General features: G+C 50.7%; 1 protein-coding gene across 1 annotated transcript in view; it reads left to right on the plus strand.

Annotated features, from left to right (window-relative positions):
* The first annotated feature begins 6 nt into the window (after positions 1-6).
* Positions 7-16,657, plus strand: part of Prkag2 (protein kinase AMP-activated non-catalytic subunit gamma 2) — a 243,229-nt gene continuing 226,578 nt past the window's right edge. Inside the window, exon 1 of the mRNA XM_033763960.1 lies at positions 7-791. Within this exon, the coding sequence (XP_033619851.1) occupies positions 678-791 (114 nt within the window). The 5' untranslated portion in view covers positions 7-677. The remainder of the gene's footprint in view (positions 792-16,657) is intronic.

The following is a 16,657-nucleotide window of genomic DNA, read 5'->3' on the forward strand; positions in this document are numbered from 1 at the left end:
CCGGGCTCCTGGCTAGTCCTGGGGCGGGCAGGGCCGCGCCATCGGCGGCCCAAACTTGTACCCGCAGCCACGCAGTAGCCCAATTGCGAAGAGCTTTCGCCTTTGCACCTCCTCTTCCCCTCTTGCCCTCCCTCTTGCGCGGAGAGGACCGCCCCGGTTCCAGACTCTGGGCTGCTTTATTCTTTGGCCGAGGGTCATAAACTGAAATACGGACTGTCTCATTTTCTCCACCCAGACTCAGGCACCGGAGCGCCGTTTTCCAAATTGTTTTTAATTGCACCTGCCTCGGAGATTACCTCTGGGAGGTTGTGGGAGGAGCCTAGAGGGTGGAAAATGCTGCCTCGCTTTGTAAAAGGAAGAAAACTTTGTCACACAGCAGAAGACCGCTGCCACGCGTAACCAGCACAAGCGCGGGCTTCGACTCCGACTTTGCACCCGATGGTTCTGTAGGAGAAAGAGGGCGCCGAACTCTGCGCTCCCTGGACCGCCAGTCCTCGGGTGTCGTGGCGCGAGTTCCCCGCTCCACCCCTTCCCCGCGGAAGTCCCCACGCCGTGTCTTCACGGGGGAAAGACAGTCATAAAGAGCGCGTGGTTTGGGACCAACCCCAGAGGCTGGACAAGGCAGAGGGGGACTGAACCCCAGGAAAGAGTCCCCGGCTTAACTTCTGGTTAAAGTTATGGGAAGCGCGGCCATGGACACCAAGAAGAAGAAAGAGGTTTCCAGCTCCGGCGGGAGCGGCGGCAAGAAGAATCCCAGCCAGAAGAGGCGATCGCTGCGAGTGCACATTCCGGTGAGTCCGGGCTCTGAGGGGACAGACGGCCGCGGCGCCGAGGCGGTTAAAGAGGAACGTCCCGCGCGCGCCGTGCGCGCCCCCAGCCCTTCCCTCTGGCTACGGAGGCTGGGGGAGGGGGATAACACAGGGCGGGAGCTGGGCGGCAGATCTGAGGCTTGATCTGGCTCCCCACCCTCAGCGGCAGGGTTAGAGACCCGGTGAGTCCGGGCTCTGAGGGGACAGACGGCCGCGGCGCCGAGGCGGTTAAAGAGGAACGTCCCGCGCGCGCCGTGCGCGCCCCCAGCCCTTCCCTCTGGCTACGGAGGCTGGGGGAGGGGGATAACACAGGGCGGGAGCTGGGCGGCAGATCTGAGGCTTGATCTGGCTCCCCACCCTCAGCGGCAGGGTTAGAGACTGTACGGGGGGCGACTCTGGGGAAGGCGGGGTGGAGCTGCGCGCGGCTGCGAGGACGGAGGGGAGGGTATGGAATGGGAGAGGCTGTGGATGGGTGGGGACGGGGACGGGGCGAGGGCTGAGATGCGTCCCCAGGTGGATCTTTCTCCCCGTTAATTTTCCTCTAGGTGTTTCTAGGTCCTGGGAGGGGGCTCCTCAGCTGCCATTACCTTCGTCCACCTCCTGGAGCATGCTTTGGGCCTCAGTGGTATTTGGGAGTTCAGGGCTCCCTAATCTATGCAGGGCTGCCATGAACTTCAGCCCCGGCCACGCCAGCAGTTTGGGCTGGACTTTAGCGATATTAATCGATCTACAGATCGACCTTGACCAACCAGAGGGAGCAGCTGGTAGGTCGTGCACCCATCCTTCCCAGAAGCCCGACGCCCCTTGCCCTCTCCACTGCTCAGCAGGGTAGGGTGGTGGGAGGTGCGAAGCAGAGCTTATCTGGACTCCAAGGGAGCCCCCCTCACACACGCTGGGTCACACCCTTCGCCAAGACCAACCCAGTAAATGCTTGTCGGAACACCACACACGTGCTGGCACACCCCCAGAAGCGCGTGCACAGAGCAAACACACCCCTGTGCGCGCACATAGACTAGAGGCTCAGGGAAGAAAAGTGTGTTCTTCCTCCTCTCTGGTTGGTCTGGGACAGAACGGGATGTGCACCGCGTTCTCCAGGGCTGCCTGGGTACCTCGTTAAAGCTAATCCTTTCCGACAGACAGCCACAGGCAGAGCTGGCAAGTTGGTGGCCAGTGACTCTTGCCACTGCAAAGAGCACTAGGCATTTTCCCCGTTTGCTGAGCGAAGTCCTTTAGCTCCTCCCACAAGGTCCTCCTGCTCAGACATTCCCTCCCAGTGGGTGCCTCTATCACAGGATGCAGAAGGGGAGGTCTAGAGTTGGGGTCCAGCCGTCTAATGGGTACTTGAGGGGCCAGCCCTCCTTGTCACAGTAGGAGCCAAGGGAGCAGGTGACTAGATCCCCTGACTGCTGTGTGGCCACCATGGTGGCGATCCAAATATGCAGGAATAAGAGTTTGATGTGAAAAACAAATATTAAAGTTAGATGTTGCTACTAAACTTTCTGTTTAACAGTGATCACCTGATCGTTTAGTTTGTCAAATGGAGAAAATACAAATACCCATTTTGCCGCCTCATTATAGGGATGTTGAATGAAATAATTCATGGGAAAGTGTTTTTCAATTTTAAGTATTATATACATGTGTGACTATTACATTGATCCCAGACCACTAAATTATAAAAGGAGAAAGGGGAGGGGGAGAGAAGAAGGTGATAGTGGTTTTGTCCTATGGATGGGCCATATTGTACTAGGGCCATGTGAAGCAGCTAGTCCCAAATGCCTTGTGGGTCGATGCTGTGCTAGTGTAGGACAAAAATCCAGGACCAGTTAAGGAATTGAGAGTGTATGTCAAAAATCTGTGTTGTAGTTGGGACTCTGGGCCATTCTTGCAGCCAGAGGTGACACTGGCAGCTTCTCTTACGATATTCTTGTCATGATCCAGTCCTTCCTAATCATAGTACTCTACAGTGGTTAATGGACTGTCAGCCTATGCCTGTGCTCTCCTAACACTGAGATCCAGGGCTGGAGCAGGGAGCTCTGTCCTGGCCCTCACAGAGCTTGCAGTTGCTGATGGTACCAGGGGAAGGGTTGAGCCCTCCTTAGTCATCCCACTGGCTCTCCTGTCTTATCTGCCTCTTTCTCCTCACGTATGCCACCTGAGCTGAAGTACCAGATCTGAGTTCTTGTCTGGGTACCATTAGGGGGAGGGGCTAAACTAAGACTCTGTTAAAAGGTGATGAAAATACAGTCCACAAGAAGTGGCTTGGAAAAGTTGTGGAGTGGAGTGAAGGGACAAGGGTAAGAGCCTGGGCCTGAGGGCCTGAACTAGGCAGGATGTGCGGACAGCCAGGTGGGAGAGCACAATGGAGGATGGGTGGGCCTTTGGTCTGGCTGGTGGAGAGGGAGCCAGAAATGGAGCTGACCTTGTTATGAGTTGGAGGGAGTGGTTTAAGGGACCTGTTCTTGGGGAACTTGATGAGTTCCATCACAGCCATGGTGTCATTGAGCCAAGGGCAGCAAATCCATGGAGGAAATCACATCTGATTCCTTGTGCCCCCATGTCCCAGGAATGTCATGCCCAAAGGTGGCTTGGATTCCAAGGAGTTGCTCCTGAAAGATTCTGTGGCTCTGGCAGCCAAGTGAGTGCGGTCATTTGGTAGTGTCCAGTGGCATCTGGGCCTCTAGTGTTTACAACCTGTATTCTTTTCAGTTGAACTGAGTCCTTCTGGGGACCCAGGTCCCTCCCCCATATCTGGTGTAGAGCAGGACTGTGGCTTTCGGCCTTGGAGAAATCACTGCAAATCTTCTTTCTTAGGCTGGGATCACCTTTAGCCATCTTCATTCTACTTCCTGCCAGTGACCCCTACTGTGTCTTGGATATCTGGAAAGAAGAATCCGTTTTAGGGAACACCCCAAGGCTGATGAGTTGTAGCACTGCAGATAAGAGAGACCTAGAATTCCCACATAATTTAGAAGTTGAAATGGATGGATGGCTGGGTGCCCAGAAAGGGAAAGCAGTGCATGGGTCCAACTGAGGGTGCTACCCTGCCTGGTGTTAGCCTCATTGTCACCCAGCATAGGTCACCATCATGGCAGATCTCCAGGGTCTTGTGGGGGGTGGGGAAGATCAGAAGAGAGGACTGGTGGGTGTGGGCCCTGTCTGAGGCTACATGATATAGACATAAACAGGCACAGAGGTTAGAGTTATGGCATGCCAGTCTCTTGAGTTTGCTTTCATATTCCCTGAGGCAAAGGAAGAATAATACTGGATGTGATGGGAATGATGAGAAAGTAATTCACTGGGTTTGTGTCTGGGCATGGCACTCTGCCAGCACTGTGGAAAGCAAGTGTGTTTTTTCTCCTTTTTTTTTTCTATCTAGCAAAAGCAGCTTCCCTAGGATTGCTAAAATCCATTCATCTCATAGGCATATTTTAATCAGTAACTGTTGGCTGACACGTCATGGTCTTTGGAACTATCTACAAGCCAGTGGCAGGGCTGGCAGCCAAGAAGAAGGGGGGCTTCCAAGAGAAGGGCCTGGGGCAGAAGCCTGTGGGGACACTGAGGCTGGCAGAGGAGTTCAGTTCTTCCCTGCTGAGTAGGGCATTAGTGACGGGATGCACATGTCCCTGGCCCTCTTGGGAAAGGAGCTCTAGAAATCCTTCACAGTCACTGGAGACAGACTAAAAATAGAGCCAAGGACAGCTGGTTGGTCACAGAAAGTTGTGGAGACACGACGGGCCTGGGCAGTCTGCTGCTCCTGGTGTTTCTGCCTGCTGCATGGCTGCCAGGGAAGACACGGATGCTGGAGGCCACAGTGCCCTCCAGGTTAGTACCAGGCTGCCACCTCAGTGGTGTTCAGCAATCCCAGACAACAGCAGGAAGGGAGCTGTGTTCTGCCTCCAAGGCTGGAGGACCAGCTGACCACATGCTCTCTGCTGTCACACTGCTGAAACACCCTGGATGTTCCTCAGGGAAGAGAGGGGAGTACACACAGTGGAGATATTAGCTTTGACTTTGGCCTTGACCTTAGTTTGTACAACATTTTTCTTGGGTTAGGGGTTAGTCAACATTTTTAAAGTGTTTCTCCTGGATCACCTTAAGTAGAGTCACCCAGAATTTGCTTATAACATAATGTCCTAAGTCTCAGTCCAACCTAAGGAGCCAGAATTGCTGAAGGTGGGACCCATCATTCTGTGTATTTATTAAGTTCTTCTGGATTTTTAGGTCTACTGGGGTTTAAAAAGTTAGTTTCTAGTTTTCTATGAGTGCTCTCTCTCTGTCTCTCTTTGTCTCTCTCTGTCTGTCTCTGTCTCTGTCTGTCTCTGTCTCTGTCTCTGTCTCTCTGTCTCTGTCTCTCTCTCTCTCTCTCTCTCTCTCTCTCTCGTCTGTTATAGTTTAGATTCAAAGTATTCCTCCAGAGCTTCACGTGTGTGGAAAGTGACTGGATCATGGGAGTGCCATACTCATCAATGGATTATTCTGCTCATGAGTTTGTGGATGATTTGCTGTTAGGAGGCAGAGCCTGTTTGGGAGAGGTGGGCTCTAGGGGTGTAACCTTAAAGGGTATGTTCTTGTCCTTGGCTGTCATGGGGCGAGCATTTTTTTTCCCACCAGGGCCTTCTGTCATGCTGCCTCTGCCTTGGAACCAAATGACCATGAAATGAATCTTCTGAAAGCTGTGAGCCAAAATAAACGTCTCCTCCTTTAAGTGGTGAATGTTAGATATTTTGTAACAGTGACAGGAAAGCCGCCTAAGACACCATTCATCCATTATCTCCCGATCTACTCCTGCATTATCTATCTGAACATCTCTGTCATTTCTCTATCTTCTATCAAGTCATCTGCACTGATCGAGCTATCACTGAGAAGAGATATCCTTGGCTACTGACTGTTTAGCACAGGCAGGGTATTTCTAGCTTCCAAATAAAGCTGAGCATCCAGATCACCCTCCAGCCAGATTAGCCCCTTGTGAGCCAGCTGTCAGGCCACACTGGAAGGTTTCTGGCCTCTGCCCTTCAGTGACTTGCTGCGCCCTACACCCTTACAGGGACATGCAGTCACCCAGCTATTTGGTGATGAAGTCCCCAGCACTGTGCAGTGGCTCTCAGGTTCATAAATGAAGACAGGAGGCTGCTGCCAGCAGGGGCTCCTGCAGATGGGCAGAGCACCCAGGCAGAGTGCCACTTGGGCACAGTCCGGTGCTGGGCCTGAGGGAGGAGCTAGAAGCAAGAGACAGATCCCCATTCCTCCAGGACTCTGCCATACCCAATAAGCAGGGGCCTCTATGGAGCAGCGTAAGTGTGGAAAAGTACAGAGCTCGCCCATAACCATGCAGAATCACATGTTGAGAGATGAATTCTTCCATCTCATCCCTTTAGCCCCATGGTATAGATGATCCACCCATCATTCCATGGACAATTTGGGTGGAAGGGCAGTGTGCACCTTCACTCTTCTCCAGTCCCCACCCGCTGCCCTGCTTAGTCCTAGCACCTGTTTGTAGAGGATTTTCAAGCGTCCTTGCAAGAGCAAGGGGCTAACTGCTACAGACTGTCCTCAAGGTGAGTACAAACCCTTCCATCCTGGATCCTCCTCTCACCAAAGGACATCTCTGGTACCAGGTAACGAGCAGAAGGGGCAGCCAGCATAGGGGATGAGCTCAGATATGTCTTCTTTCCCACATTACACATGTGTCAGGGTTCTCAGTTTATTGCCAGTGTCTTTCCCTGTCTGTTTTCTTTGAACTGACCTTCTCCCGCTAGAAAAACCGTGTTACCATTTCTAGTCTCCGTGTGGGGCTTGGCGTCATGGCTGCTTGACAGTCGCGGTTGAGTAAATGCTAGATAATTGACTAATCCTAGATTGACTAAAGAAATCATTTGGAAGTGCTTCTTTTTCCCCAGTACATCTTCATCCGTTCAGATTTTGTTTACATAACTTTTATTTTTATTATTTTTAATTAATTTATTTTGTTTTATTATTTTTTCATTGTTCACAATTTTTTCCCATTAAGTTTATTGGTACATTTAAAGCAAACAACACAGTTACATTTATCATTGGGATCTGTACCTTTACATGACAGGTCTTGGTTCTTATTTTTTCCCCATACCCCTGCCCTCCCTTCACCTCCTTCACCCTTCCCTATTTACAAAGACTTTGTTTCCATTTTTTATTTTCCCTTATTTCCTTTCCCCTCCCCTTCCTACTTCCCCTTCAGCCATTTGCTTCCCATTTCACACCATCAATTATACCATTTGAACCTTATACACTTTTAGCTTTACACACCAGAGAAACTCAAGTATTTACTCAAGTGTGTACACTTAAGCGTATAGCCTCTTACTTAGCCAGATGTCGTGGTGCATCCCTGTAATCCCAGCACTCATGAGGATGAGGCAGGAGGATCGCTGTGAGTTCAAGACTAGCGTGGGCTACATAGTGAGTTCCAGGTCAATCTCAACTACATAGTGAGACCCTGTCTCAAAACCCCCCCAAAAAGAGAGAGAGAGAGAGAGAGAGAGTATAGCCTTAATGTGCATCCATTTAGTTATAAATGACTCTATAGTTTCTCATTCTTTATGGACTAGTAGTACTCCATTTTACAGAAAAACTACATCTTCTTTATCCAGTCTCCAGTTTACATAACTTTTAAATCTGTTTGCATCCTCTAAAACCTTCAGATAAATAAGTGTATTCTGAAACGATGCCATTTCTTGACTTTTATTTTCTTTGGCCTGTCTTCCCATTCTGACCTGTCCCGCTCACTGCATGGGATTTTTGGTTTCTGGACACCTTTTGCTTTTCTGGGAGCCCTAGACACCTGGAGGAGCTGGTGAGGGTCCTGCTATTCTCCTCTGTCCACCCTTCTTTGATTCAGAATGTGAAGAGTGAATGAACATAACCCCCCTTGAAACACCAGCTGACCCCCACTTCTTCCATGAGGGTGGACCACTCATCTTGTTAACCCCCACATGTTGCTAGCATCTTTTGAAATGGGCAAACAGGCAGATAAAGTGCTGAGCCTCCGGGTTAAAACAGTCCTTCATTTGGTTGGTCAGCCATGCTGTAAGCAGAGAGAAGGAACCATGAGAGACGTAAAGTATGTCTCTCAGGGGTAACCACAGGGTGTTCATTGAAGACCCCTCCGCTAACCAGGAGCAGCGCATGTAGCCAAACCCAAGGATATGGTTGAATATTAGACACTGTGCATCCCCTGCAGTGGGAGAAGGTCCCACAGGTTGGGACCTGCATGGAATGGTTCATCTGAATTATACTGATCCCTTCTGCTAGTGTACCTGCTTCAAAAATAACCTAATCTCCATCCTTTACTTCCTATTGACAGGAAGTCCTCAGCACCAACTCCGGGCTTGGCAATGACCAATTAGATAGCACCAGGTTTTGGGGTTTCTGCCAGGGCCTCTCTGTTTGGTGTCCTCTGGGTGAGCAGTGAGCTGCTGATGAATGTACAGCTGCAGCCAATTTGCTGTCATAGCCCCAGGTTTCCTCTTCTTCACAAGTCAGCAGCCCTGTCCCCACTGTAGGGAACCCAGCTTCACTGCTGTCTTTCTTGGGAAGCCCAGAAGAAGGGCAGTGCTGTTCTGTTCTCCATTTGTGCTTGGGAGAGGAAGAGGAAGGATGCCACGGGGTGAGGGAGAGTTTTGGAAGGGGCACAGACTGCTCAGTCAGTAGATAAAGAAATGGAGAGCCAGAGAATTGCTGGGCCCCTGTTTGCAATATGGCTGGGACTATAAGACACTGGGTTGATTTGGATCTGTGTTCTGGGTATGCATACACCCTGGTTCAGGACGCAGAGATAACGGTGTGATGGGCTGAATCACATGCCACAGAGAGAGCTGTCAAAGTCCTAACCCACTGTGCCCACGAGCATGGCCTTGTCCGAAACAGGTTCTTTGCAGAAGGAATGAAGATGTCAATTGAGATGAGGTCATTAGGATGGGCCGTGATGGGATGTAATGGGTCCTTCTAGGAAGTTTGGGTACAGAAACAGAGGGAAGAAGGCCATGCAACATGGGAGACTGAGGCAGGAATGCAGTGATGCTGCCCCAAGCCAAGGGACAGGGAACTACCAGAAACAGCAAAGGGTCCTCCTGCAGGTGTCAGAGGGAGCGTGGTCCTGCCATCGCCTTGATCTTGGACTTCTGTCCTCCACAAGTGTGAATCCACTGTTGCGAGCTACACTGTCTGTGATGCTGGCTGATGGCAGCCCTGAGGGGCTACCCCAACATCGTTCCTGCCCTCAGCACATGGTCGGGCCAGCAGTCAGAAAATTACCATTTCCATTCTGAGAGCCACATGAGCAGGTTCTGGGGAGCCATGGGAGATATGTTGGCTTGGCTGTGGATGGCCCATAAAGGCCCACTGCTTACCACTGTCAGCAGCTCTGTGACCACATTTCCCCCAGGATCTGGGAATCTAGGTGCCAGGGGGCTGGATGGCAGCAGCTCCAGGACCCAGCCTGCTCTGCCTGTCCAGAGCACCCCCTCTTGGCTCTGTGGTAGGGTCACTGGCATTCACATCCCAGGGCTGGGGGTACAGAGGGGTGAGGGGCCCAGGGAATTTTTATCTCCTGTCACTTTCAGAAGACAAGCAGTCAGGCTCCAAACAGCCAAGTGTCTTTTGGGCCCACATGGACACCTTCCTCCTGGTCACCCTGCTTGCAGTGTCAGCCACACAAATAGCCACCAGGTCACAGGCTTGATACCAATGCCACCCTAGCCAGTCCTTACCAACAGCATTCTGCCTATCCAGCACCCCAGGGCGCTGTCTTCCTCCATGCCAATCAGATACTAAACGGGCACACAGAGGACAGTGGCTGTCTGCACACTGACCTCCAAGGTCATCTCCTTGTCCTTGGGGCAGCCAGGCCCCTGAACTCTTTCTTTTGCCTTTTGTTAGGTGGTCACTGAAGGTTATTCTTTGTCCTTCTTATCTCAGAAATAAATAACTCACCTTCCATCCTTTTATATGCCTCACTCCCTAGGACTTTGTCCTTTTTGTTTGTTTGTTTGTTTTTTAAGTAACAAAACATTGGAATAAAAACTGAACCAGGAATCCTGACAGGTTCTTCTATAAGGTACCTGGGCAGGCAGCATCTCCCTTCCTTTATTGCAAGCCTGTCCCATGCTGGGCATGGTGGAAAACACAGGCATCACTGAGACCAGCAGCACGCCCACCTCCCCACAGAGCTGACCTCAGCCACCCATCACCCCATCTGTTGCTGTTTTCAAAACACCAGAGCCATAGAGACTTGAGACAATTAATGTGTTCTGCCTTACAATTCTGTTTCCACTGGGAGCTTCTTAGTGTCCAGGTAGATCTTGGGTCAGGCAAGGCAGGAATACAAGATGGTCCCCCTCGTGGCTCTGCCCACTGCCCAGGCAATTCCACAGCAGCTGGCTGATGGCAAGGACTTGGCTATGAGTCCAGCAGGCTGACTAGGTAGCAGCAGGAAAGCAAGCCCTGGACTCAAGGACTTGGCAAGTCACATGGCTCAGACTCAGGAGGTAGAGCAATAGGTCAATTTCCGGATGTGAAGAGCAACAGGTCACAGTCCAAGGTCATATGCACAGGGATGGGAGGGATTTGTATGAGGTGGCCCAGTTCCTAAACCTCTCTAGATCTATGTATGTGTATCACACACTGGTATATTGTAATGAATATACTAATTTTGTGTTAAATAATTACCACATTATTATATATATATATAAAACTCAACTCTTCATATTCTTCTTGTCTCAGCCTCCTGAGTGCTAGGATTATAGGCATACACCACCATTCCTGGCTCAAGACTTTAAAAAGGTTGGAGTCTGAGGTTTCTACATGACTCTCATGCCTCAACTGTATGACAGGGCTTTGTCCCTGGTCAGTGACTGTGGAGGGGCTGTGCATCAGGGCAGGAGGAGGGGTCTGCTAGGAGTGGTAGAGCTGGGTCCTTCCAAAGCTGGGCATTCAATAGCAATCTGTTTCCATCACCCAAGGCAAGTGAGTGAATATCCAAGGAAAGAAGCCATCATCAGGACAACAGAGATTATTTGTCTCCTAGTCACTCTACTTTGCTGGTTAAGTGTATTTGAGATTCTGAAGTGATCTTGGGACACAGGTAGTGGAATATTCTCAGCTCCAGGACAGGAAAATACCGGGCAGTTGTACTAAACTGGTCTAACAGAGGAAATTGGCCAGCTGACTTCCTGCTGTGCTGCTGGGCATCTGCCAGATGGGAAAGTGGCCTCTGGGAACCAGAGAGAATGGAGGCTGTGCCCAGGACCAGCCTGGCAAGGCTAAGGAGCCTGTCAAGACCACATGATTAGGTTTTCTTCTCAGGTAATGTTGGGAAGAGAGGAAACCAAACCCTTTCGAGGCCACAGGTGAGGGCCCATCTGCTTGGCTTGTGGCTCTGTGGGGGATACTTGATATTCAGGTTAGAGGTCAAAAATAAGTGATCTAGGTGACCTTCACTTGAAGATTATTCTGAATCTCTACCTTTATGGTGGATAAGGATAAGGATGCGAGAGAAAGAAAAGTTGGGCTTTAAAATGGCCACAACAAAGGCCTTAGCCTTAGAACAGTCCTGGAATATTCTGGAACATTCTGGAACCGGGATGGCCCTTCACAAAGGGCCAAATTATCGAATTATCCAAATTATCAAAGGGGCTGGGTTTTATATTTGGGTCCCTGGGAAAGGGATATGAGTTTTGGCAAGGCCGAACCCTCTGTGGAGGGCAGTCTTGGCCTGGTGGCCAAGATGGCTGGTGGTTACCAGAGCGCCATGGCCTCAGGAATAAGAGCTACACACAGAATTCACTATACAACTTCTCATTCTGTGTCTAATTATTCTCCTTTTGATGTATCCACTTGACTCCTAAACAAGACCATAAGGTCCTTGAAAGAGGGCATATTGCTGTCCCTTGTCATGCCACAGCCCTGAGGAAACCACCTCCTATACAGCCAACTCCAATGACAACAGTTGCTGGTGTCAAGGAAAGGCAGAAGCCAAGCAGACATAACAGGAAAAGCAAAAATAAACAACAAAAGAAAAAAAAACCCAGTCTTTGGGAATTAAAATGCTTAACATTAGGAACTAATTTCAGAAAATCTGGGTGAATCAATTATTAACAAATCTTAAAGGAGCCCTGCCTGTATTGGAAAAGAAAACTTTCAGAGAGATCACATCTTGTTGACTCAATATTAGAAACATTATTGAGTCAGTTGTTTTTCTCCTTCCTCTCCTACCTGGGGAAGTTGTGTGGCCTTTTGCTAAGCAAATTGCCTACACAGCACCAATCGTCTGCCAGGAGGTGTTGGGGTGGCATGATCCTGTGTGATTGGAAGCTATCTAGCACCTATACTGGCAAGCATGGAGGGAGGGCACGAGTGGTCCAAGGGCCAGGTGCCAGTCCCTTGTTCCTCACCACCTCCAGGACCTCTGCAGTTTCTGGTCCCTGGAGATGGGAACATTTGCTGGCCGAGGGACAGGGTGGCCATGGCTGTCACTCATACTGGATCCCTGAGAACAGAGCCCTTGGTGTGAGCAAGGATGTGGCCATGGTGTCTGTTTGCTCTGCAGAAGGTGGCATTAGTAGAGAAAGCACATGTTTCGGCACCAGTGACCAAGGCTGCAATTCTAGTGCCGCCGATTGCTCTGTGTCCCCTGGGGCATTTTACACAGGATGTCTAGAGATGGACCCAAGTCGAAGAAACTTCCACCTGATAGGACCTCTGTTAAGATCATGAGTTAAGCACTCTGATGATACACCCTGGTTACCCCACTGAGCTCTGTTTAAATAAATATTGTCTTTTCATGTAAATTATTCTGGATGTAGACTGAGCTTATCAAATGTTACACACAAAGTATTCATGCATGGTGAATCCAAACTGTATACTGTAAATTTACATACTTTTTCTAGAAGTACCATAGGGTTCAAAAACCTGGGCTGGCCTTGGTCACACCAGGCCTACGAGGGCAAGTTCAATAAATTGAACTAGGGCACCAAACTGAATAGTTGACAGTATCACTTTATGTTGGATTATTAATTCCTGATTTTTCTTTCTGCTTTCTGTTGGTGCCTGACTTGATGGGCCTCATTCTGGGGAAAGTGGTGGTTATTAGGGCTTTTTCTGAAATATATATCTATATAACATGACAAATGTGCTTAATAAATCTTTAAGGATGTGAGACAATTTTAAAAAAAAGCTAATGTTATTCTTTTCAATGAAAGTGACTCTTTAGTTATACATTTCAATGTGAAGTTGGTTTTATTCCTTGAAGGCTTTGGTTGAGCACATTCACAGATGGACGTAGCAGTCTCACTTGGAGTGAGACAGCCCAGCGAAGGCCTGGGCCCACAGTGAAAGCCTGCTGGAGTCCCCAGGGCATGTGGCCCTTGGCCTGGAACTTGAGGGCTGCCTCTTGGGGAGGGACAGAGTGGTAGGAACAGAGACCTAGCCTGACAGGTAGGTGCCCACAAGCTGCATACAAACATCAGTGGGGGAAGAATTCCAGGACCCCAGAGGTCACCAAAGTCATTGGATGCTCCCCTCCTTTAGGCGAAAAGGGGTAGTGTTTGCATGTAATCTACCCACATCCTGCTGTATAGAAAGTCATCTCTAGATTATTTATAGCCCAGAATACACTGGAAATATTATGGGAACACTTGAACATACAGATGCAGAACCCATGGGCACAGGGGCCGACTATCTGTAACTTCAGGGTCCCTAGAGTCTAACCTGTCTCCACCCCCGCTACTCCAGGACCCCAGTAGGGCATCATGCATGGAAAACATTCTGCAGGAGCTGGGAGAATGTGTGCACTGGGGTGGAACTGTCATAGTCAGGACAAGGTAAGGAGCAGGCAGTGTGCAGCCAGCATCCTTGCGAGATGCTTACCAGGTTCATGGGGTTTCTGTCCTTATCTTCCTGAGTGAGTTGCCCTCCACCAGGGACTCTTGGAGATTTCCTACTTTGACTATAGAAAATGAATATTGGGGGTGCTTTTGCAGGACGCCTGGGCCCCCAAGTTGTATCAGAAAGTAGGGGTAGGGTGGGGAGGGGTGGTGCTCTCTCTCTCTGGTCTCCTGGTTTGGTCCCCATGGGAGCCGATGCAATGCCTCTATTGTCGGTGGAGCCCTGGGCACCAGGTGCACATGGCTCTCAGGGGTGGCACCTGTCCGGGCCCACTGGCACCAGAGTGCTGGAACACCCTGTGAGGGGTATGAGTGAGAGGCAACAGCAGGGTTGGGGTGGGGAAGGCAAAGCAATGCAGAGGCCCCTTGGCCATGGGGATGGGAGAAAAATCTGTGGCAGCACCTTCCTGTTTCCTCTGTGGCTCCTCTCTGGCCCACATGGGAGGCTGCTGGCTAGGTGCTGTCTGCCTTGAGCCTGGGAGAGGCAGCAGGCAGGGGTGGAGGCTCCCTCCTGCTGTGGACTGATGGACAGAGCCTAACAAAGGCCACATGAAAGCTTTGGATGGGAAGGCGACAGAGCCTCATTAGCGACTGGCTTCCAGGGCCTTCTGCATCTAGCAGTCCCTGATTCAGTGATATGCCAGGGCTCCAGGTGACCAGTACTCCTGGGACCTCCACCCCACAGTCCCCCTGCAGGCCTTGGATGACAGACAGCCAGTGTCAGGGGAGGGACCTGGACCCTGATCCTCGCCAGTCCAGCTGTGTTGACCTGGACGAATCCTGGAAACCTCAGTTTCCACCTGATACTGTGATATGACCTCTGTCTAAATGGGTACCGAGGACAGTCACTGGTCATATCATCAGTAAACATGCTTAGGCACAAATGGGGCTTGTGTCCTGGTGTCAATACACAGCTGTCACCTGGGAACCTGAGGATCACTGGCAAGGGGCTGAGCGGGGGCAGAAGCGAAGCTAAAAATGTCACAGGCTGCTCAGCCCCTGACAGAGCAAAAGAACAGCTGGGAGAGGACAGACCCCTCCCACCAGCCCAGGTTTGGGCAGCAGGCTCCAGCCAGTGCCATCTGGAGCTGTTCATGGCCACGCCCCAGTCTTCACCCCTGGGAAGTCCATCCACTCACCATTGTCACCCTCTGAGTCTGTCTCCTTCAGCTGTGTCTCCATGTAAACCAGGATGCGCTGAGTGTTACAGGCACTGGCTGCTTACGCCCACCTTGGTCATCTTTGTAGACAGTCTGTGTTTGCTACCGTGTGAGCCAGGCCAGCTACAGCTCTCAGCTGATTCTATTCCTCGTTGTCCTCCAGGCCAGCTTTCTTTGGATGCACATTCCATGAGCATCACGGGGATGCCCATTAAGCCAGCATCTGCTCTCCGATGGGTATCTCAGGCCTGTCTGAATCTGCTGTGACAGACTTCAGGGACACCTATCCAGTGTCCCTCTCCTAGAGGATGCAGACTTCCTGAGCTTTCTGTGATCTGAGAAGTTTCTAGAGACTTCCTTCGAGTGACTGAGGCCAAGGGTGGTACTGAATGTGCCTTTGACACAGAGTCCTATCCAGGAGCAGGAAGAGTGGCCCATGTGAGATGAGGACCACCCCCCCATGGGTGGGGTGTTTGGTTTGTCTTCGTGGTTGTTCACAGTGTCCCTGCCATAGCAAATGCTCCCTAAATACATCCTGGCTTCCACTAAGGCACCTTTGGTTGTGAGGATCAAAACAAACCCATCTCACCCATACAAAACTCAGATCACAGCCTAGAAATGGCCAAAGTGAATTATGGTGTTGTCACCTCTTCTTGAAGCATGGGTGGTGTCAGGCCTGATCTCGGTCCAGGACTGTGAGGAGGCAAAACTGCTGTTCCCCCTAAATCTTCTCTCTCTTTCTCCAAAGCATGGATGGGTAGGGGGAGATCCATGCAGAACTTCAGTGTTGTAAGAGCTATCGGGTATTTAAATGCCCACTGAGGCCCACCTGTCCAACCCCTGAGCCCATATCTTTATGACACCTGGTACTAAACAATGGCAGGAGGTTCCAGGACACACAGGAACAGCAATTTAAGTAGTCTCTGCATTTCTGAAGGTGCAAAAAGTGAGCAGCATCAGCCTTGACTTAGCTAGAGTCACAGGCTAGGCATTGGGTGGGCAGTGCCTGGTCTGGATGTAGGTGGGAGAGCAAGGAATAAGATCCTGGGGAGGGAGGCACAGGACAAAGTGGATGGGGAGGCCACCTTTCGAGTTCCACTGGCTTGGAGCAGAGGTTGAGGGCAACTGTGCAGAGATGCAGGTATCTCTGGACAAGGCTGTGGCCATGGGCAATCCTCACAAGGGGCATCTACTTGCAATCAGGGGAACTCACCCCTGTGCCTGGGGAGGGAGAGGGAGGCACTGTGGCACACTGGGCACCCCACCCCCAGAGCAGGCAAAGGGGCAAAACCCACTATTCTTCATCTCCTCCACCCCACTCCTTCCTAGTGGCATGGAACAGGAGGTTGGAGGTGGATAGAAGGTTGAAGCCACAACTTGCCCACCCGTTAGGGCTCCATCGAGGTGGCAGCTAGTTCTTAGGATTTTCAAGGTCAGCAGGACGGAAAAGGAAAGGGAAAGGTCACCTGCAGAGAGCTAACAGCCCCTGGGCCAGTGTTTTAAGGCACCCTGTCCCCATGATGTAGGCACCCCCATTGTGCAGATGGGAAAAATCTGCACAGCAGGGGTCACCTGGTTGAGGGACAGTGAGGCCAGCCATCAGGCTGGAGCTGTCTGGCACCCGAGCCCACATGATGAACCACTGTGTGAGCAGATGGTGCTGGAAGGCAGCATGCATCCTAAGGAAGGAGGAGGAGGGTGTTTATTTCCAGTCATTTTTTAGACTGATTTATAGATGTGTTAGTCTGAAGTCTTTTTTTTTTTTTTTTTTTATTTT

Source organism: Fukomys damarensis, unplaced genomic scaffold (assembly GCF_012274545.1).
Source record: "Fukomys damarensis isolate Sample0158 unplaced genomic scaffold, DMR_v1.0_HiC HiC_scaffold_16, whole genome shotgun sequence".
Classification (NCBI taxonomy): Eukaryota; Metazoa; Chordata; class Mammalia; order Rodentia; family Bathyergidae; genus Fukomys; species Fukomys damarensis.